This window comes from Chrysochloris asiatica, unplaced genomic scaffold (genome assembly GCF_000296735.1).
Source record: "Chrysochloris asiatica unplaced genomic scaffold, ChrAsi1.0 scaffold00141, whole genome shotgun sequence".
Classification (NCBI taxonomy): domain Eukaryota; kingdom Metazoa; phylum Chordata; class Mammalia; order Afrosoricida; family Chrysochloridae; genus Chrysochloris; species Chrysochloris asiatica.
In genome coordinates this window covers 4,374,361-4,380,416 of record NW_006408659.1, presented here as the reverse complement: position 1 = coordinate 4,380,416, position 6,056 = coordinate 4,374,361, and the positions used below count along the sequence as shown (strand labels likewise).

General features: G+C 40.0%; 1 protein-coding gene across 1 annotated transcript in view; it reads right to left on the bottom strand.

The window, feature by feature from the left end:
- Window positions 1–6,056, bottom strand: part of HAO1 (hydroxyacid oxidase (glycolate oxidase) 1) — a 92,979-nt gene that overhangs the window by 27,122 nt on the left and 59,801 nt on the right. Inside the window, 2 exon segments of the mRNA XM_006870400.1 lie at window positions 1,992–2,062; window positions 5,695–5,950. Coding sequence (XP_006870462.1) covers window positions 1,992–2,062; window positions 5,695–5,950 — 327 coding nt within the window.

Sequence of the window (6,056 nt, the reverse complement as noted above, 5' to 3'; positions counted from 1 at the left end):
TTGATGGCCTGTTCCAGTCTGCCCCTGGCTTTGTTTTGGCTGATGATATGGAGCTTTTTTACCTTCTCTATCCACAGATGTAGTCAATTTAATTTCTGTGTATTCTATCTGGTGAGGTCCATGTGTATAGTCATCTTTCATGTTGTTTAAAAAAGTTATTTGGAATGAAGAATTCATTGATCTTCCAAAATTCTATCATGTGATCTCCAGTATCATTTCTCTATCACCAAGGCCATATTTTCCAACTACTAATCCTTCGTCTTTGTTTTCAACATTTGCATTCCAATCACCAGTAATTATCAATACATTTTGATTGTATGCTTGTTCAATCTTAGATTGAGGAAATTGGTAGAATTATTCAATTTCATTATCACTGATTTTATTGGTTGGTGCATATATTTGAATAATAATGGTATTAACTGATATTCCTTGTAGGTATATAGATAATATCTTATCACAGACAGCATTGTACTTCATGACTGATATTGATATGTTCTTTTTGATGATGAATGCAATGCCATTCCTCTTCAATATGTCATTCCCAGCATAGTAAGCCATGTGATTGTCAGATTCAAAATGACCAATACCAGTCCATTTCAACTCACTACTGCTGAGGCTATGGATGTGTATGCATTCCATTTCATTTTTAACAATTTCCAATTCTCCTAGATTCATACTTTGTACATTCCGTATCCCAATTATTAATGGATGTTTATAGCAGTTTTTCTTCACTTTGAATTGTGCCCCATCAGCAAGTGAAGGTTCCCAAGGCTTTACACCATTTACATTATCACGGTCAACTCTACTTTCAGGAGGCAGCTCTTCCCCAGTCGCATTTTGAGTGCCTTCCAACTTCAGGGGCTCATCTTCCGGCACTATGTTTGACAATATTCTGGTGTTCTTAATCATGTTTCAATACTCAATAATGTGTTGTGGACAATGTTCCACTGCTATTCATAAGTTCTTCAATGACTAAATATTTGGAAGCAGGCAATCTCTCCTTCCTAGTCTGTCTTTGTCTGGAAGCTCATCTGAAACCAGCATACCATGGGTGATCCTGTTGGTATTTAAAATACCTGTGGCATAGATTCCAGAATCACAGAAACACACAAGCTACCACATTATGACAAACAGACAGACAAGTGATGGTACTGCCTGATAGTCATGTTGTACTGGCTAAATCACATATGTCCTAACAAGTTATTTTTATTGCTTGATTTAGCTATTACTTATTGTTAAGCACTATTGAATCAATTCCAACTCATAGTGGTCTCTTATACTGTTTCTGAGGTGTGACTGAGGGGTTTGAATGGCTGACTTTGCAGTTAGCAGTCCAATGCTTATCCTACAGCACCATGTCAGATCTCCATCAAGTACTTATTTGGCACCAATTACATACTTAGAGTCCTGGTGTGGTGCTATAGGATAAACATTGGACAGCTAACCAAAGGTGTGTGGTTCAAACCCACTAGCCACTTCTTGGAAACTCTATACAGGTTCACTATGAGTCAGAACCAACCTTATAGCACCTAACAACAATTATATATTTGTAATCTAGGTTTGGGGCCATACTAGAGACTACAACCGTCAAAAATACATGGCAGCATAGAATTGACATTCTAAAAATGAGAGAAATAAAATAAATAATAAGCATTATCATTAAGTAGATTGTGGAATATGACTCATAGTGACCCTGTATAGGGTTTCTTAGGAGTGGCTGGTGGGCTTGAACAGCCAACTTTTTGATTAGCAATCCAGTACTTACCCTATAATGCCAAAGAAGGTGAATGAAATCTATTTGCCTTCCTACATTTAATAGGGGGAGCAGGGTGGCTTAGTAGGATAAACTAGCCATAACGGTTTGAGCCCACCAGTCACTCTGTTCCTGTAGATTTACAAGTTTGGAAGTGCTATTCAGGGTCACTTACCAACAACAACAAACAGCTTAAGGTCTAACATCAAGATTTAAATAAAGTGAGGAAATTAGTCACCTGCTGATTTGCCGAAAGCCTTTCTAGGCAGAAGGGATGTGAAGGCTCTAAGGTTTGAGAATGCCTCCTGCCTTGGAGGAGCAGCAGTGTGGCTGGGGAAGTGTGAGTGCTGGACACATGTTCACTGAAGTCATGGGCCTGCTCAGGTAAAGCCTTGCTGGTCACTCACATTGTGAGGGGAGTCAATGGCTGCCTGAAGTTTAATGTGATCTACCCTGGCTGCTGTGGTTAATAAATCACACCAGGGCTTTACAAATGTCATTGGGAAATTGCAGACAGAGTTGGTGGTGTTTGTTGTTAAGTATCATCTAGTTGATTCCAACTCACAGTGGCCCTGCGTAAGAGGTTCTGAGGAAAAATTGGTAGATTGGAACCATGGGCCTTAAGGTTAGCAGTTCAGTGCTTATCCGACAGTACCACAACAGGTTACTCTTATTGTTGTTAAGTGCCATGGAGTCATACTAATCCTGGATAGTATTTCTGAGGCTTTAAATTTTCATGGGAGCCAAAAGCCCCATCTTTCTACCACAGAGAGGCTGGTGGGCTCGAACCACAGACCTTTGGTTCTCAATCCAGTATCTACTGTATGGCGCCACCACACACCACATAAAGTAGGTGTCATGATTTACCCTGATCTTTGTCAATAATTGAAAATCACATTTCTTCTTAAATTCCTGGCACTATGCTGAACAGTCAAATCTCAACTCAGTGTACGTGAACCATCTCCACAGGCTACCAGGAAAAAAAAAGGTCCCCATTTCCAAGCCACAGGATTCACTCTGTTGACATCTAAAACAACTATGCCATTTCTATCATCTAGAACCTCCCTTACTATCTATCACCCAAGTTTTAGGAGCCTCCATACCATCTTTAATGTATACACATACATGTGTTTTATGTACAGGTCAAGCAAATGATAGCAAACTGAAGAACTCTTGTTGGTCCCAGACACCAAGTATCAGAGCCCTGCCCCCACCAAGGCAGGGAGGCAGCAAGTTCTGTGAGGAGTCACTGCTTTACAGACTCATTCTCCTCTGGATTTCCTGCCTCCTTCGCCTGCCAAACCTCACTTCTGAAAAGCCAGGCTTCACCTTCTCTGACTCAGGTCAGTTGCAGAAAGAGTCCTGATTTCATATCAGGCTGTAACATTAGTTTTCTGGGTGCATGTGACCTCAAGCGGAAGCCTGGGCCTCCCATTAGTGAGCTCTGTCTTCGGGAGCTGTATGTGGGCTATGGAGGAGTTGACCAGAAGGCTCTGGTCTGCCCTAAAGTCCACAAGGACAAATAACACCAGTGTATACTCTGGGGGACTGGGATGACCCATCTATGGGATGTTTCCTGTATTCCCTATAACCTGGATGTTTTGCTCATTATTTGATCATCCTCAGATGGGAGATGTGACAAGCCGGGCAGCCGCAGCCACTCCTGTGCACAACGGCAGCTGAAAGGGGCCTTTGTCTCATGGTCCTTCACGTCAGCTGGGCAAGGGCCCAGGAGCAAAGCAAAAGAGGAAAAGCAAATCAACCTTCCCGTTCCTCAACCTTCCCCAGCACCGAAGCAGCATGAATTACCAGCTAGAATTAGCAACTATGTCATTTCCATAATTTAGGAAGATAACTCCATGGAAGATGTTTTGTTATTCTGAAGAAGAACATGTTTAAGCTTAAAAAAAAAAAAAAAGTATCATTTAGTAGCAATAGCAGTAATAGGAAGAAGGGTAGGAGGAGATGGAAAAAGAATAGCCAATTCCTTTTCAAATGGCCAAGGAGAAATAATGTGGAATCTTTCCTATCAGAAGCCTAGATAGTGGACATTTTTATTTTAGAAAAAATAAAATCATAATCTAAAGAAAGAAATAACATGAATACAGACTTCATATTAGAGAAATTTGAAGTCATCTGCTCCCTTCAGAATTTGACATGATGTAGAAATATGCCAGATATTTTTGTTTCTATTTTTGTTTTCTCCTGTAAATAGGGTGCTTAGGAGACGCTGTAAATAGGAGGATAGATGAAGCAGGTTTGTTGACTGGTCTGTCAGGAAGTGACCACTTGTTTCTGTCTTTGGGTCTAGACGTATCATAGGAGTAACACCACACAGCAAATTGGCACCTGTTTCAACAGCAAGAGTTCATGCATGATAGTCTTATACTTGCATAGATGTATAGTGTGGTGCTGTGGGTTAATGCGCCAGACTGCAAACTTGTTTGAACTGCAAGGTCGGTGGTTCAAGCTTACCAGTCGCTCCTTGGAAACCTTGTATAGGGTCGCTATGGGTCGGATCCAACTCGACAGCACTTAACAACAACATGTTAAATGTGTGAGGGTTATACAAGACTGAATACAGATATAAGTGGGAGCTGAGATATGCCTCACTCTGATTATATTATATATGACATTTCTCCCTTCTAACAATCTTCTCATCCTTACTTGAAGTAAAGATTTGAATTTGAGTTACTTATATTTTGAATATTTTCAAAGGGTGACACATTTGTAGAGTAAGCAGTCGTTTATAAGGAATGAGGTCTAGGGTTCAAGTAAACCATCCTTCATGTTCTCATATCCTCTGGTATATGCTTTGGAATTCCCTCATCAAAATGCCATCCATGTAAATGAAGATTTTGATCCTTGTTCAAAATTTGAAGCCTATTATTATTAGTCACATATCAGTCAAACATTGGTCCAAAAATTTTTGTGGGAACTAGGGGAAGGAAAGAACAGTGGGGAAATGAGATCGATAGCTTAGGAAAGTTGTGATCTAAGTAAATTCCACTGAGTTTATAGCTTTACCTACAAATGATTCTAAGCCTATAATACAACAGGGAAAGGGACATAATTCTCTACTATTAGATAGGCTAGATGTCCTGTCAACCACTGTAATTCAAGTTTTGATGATTTAATACTTTATTTCCATTAAAATTAGTGAATTAATAAATGAATGAGTGAACTTTGATCTAGGATTTAACAGCAATAAAAGCAATATTGCTGAAAAGAAGTAGAGATGAGGTAGGGATCAAACATTTGGCTTTCTTTATCTTCATTCTTTTCTCTTTTTTCAACCTCTCAGTTCCAGTTACTCCAAATATGGTTCAAAATAAAATTTAAAGATGACTCTTTGGTTTCAATAGACAAAGAAATATGACACTAAGGTCATAGTAAAACAAACTACTGCCCAAGTTAAATTAAATATCTTCCATCAGTTCAGCAATTCATACTTTCCAAAGACTTTAATGCACTCTGGATACATAATTTACTTGACTCTTTTGATTTTGTGGGCAATTCCTGTATACACTTTACAGCTGAGGTAGTTGACACCCATAAAAAGGGTATGAGTTGCTGGAGATTATCTTTAGAACCTATATTCAATCATTCTTAAACACTATCTTATTCAAATTTACTTGGCTACCAACAATTAAAATCTATGAAAATCTAATATATTGTAGGATAAGCACTCTACTGCAAGGTCAGTTTGAATGGCAAGGTTGGTTTGAACTACAAGGTCAATTTGAACTGCAAAGTCTGCAGTTCAAACTCACCAGCCACTCTTCAAAAACCCTGTACAGACTCACTATGGTTTAGAACCTATAATGTCACTTAACAACAATCAGCTGAAAACCGGAGAACACTGTAGGAGTCAGCATATGAAAAGACCAGAGAGTTAGAAACCAGCTCAAGGACTCCAGTGACCAAAAATCCACAGTTACCTGAGTTGTGGCGGCAGCTTGAACCTGTTACGCACGTCATCAAAGCGGTTACCAAGATAAGGTGTGTCCACTGTCACAAATATAGCCTTGTAGCCCATCCGCTCAGCCCGTCGCACTAGCTGCTTGGTGACCTCACGGTCCTTGTAGATGTAGAGTTGTAGCCAGCGAAGTGTATTGGAACCAGCCTCTGCCACTTCTTCAATTGACGAGGTTGCCCAGGAGCTTAACATCATACCAGTGCCCATTGACCGGCAGGCTGAGGAAGAAAGGATAAGATCAAAGTAGGCCTGCATCCATTCTTCACAATCCTTCATCGTGCTGTTCAAGAGATAAAGGTCCCTACCTACAAGCTAAGGAGCTCC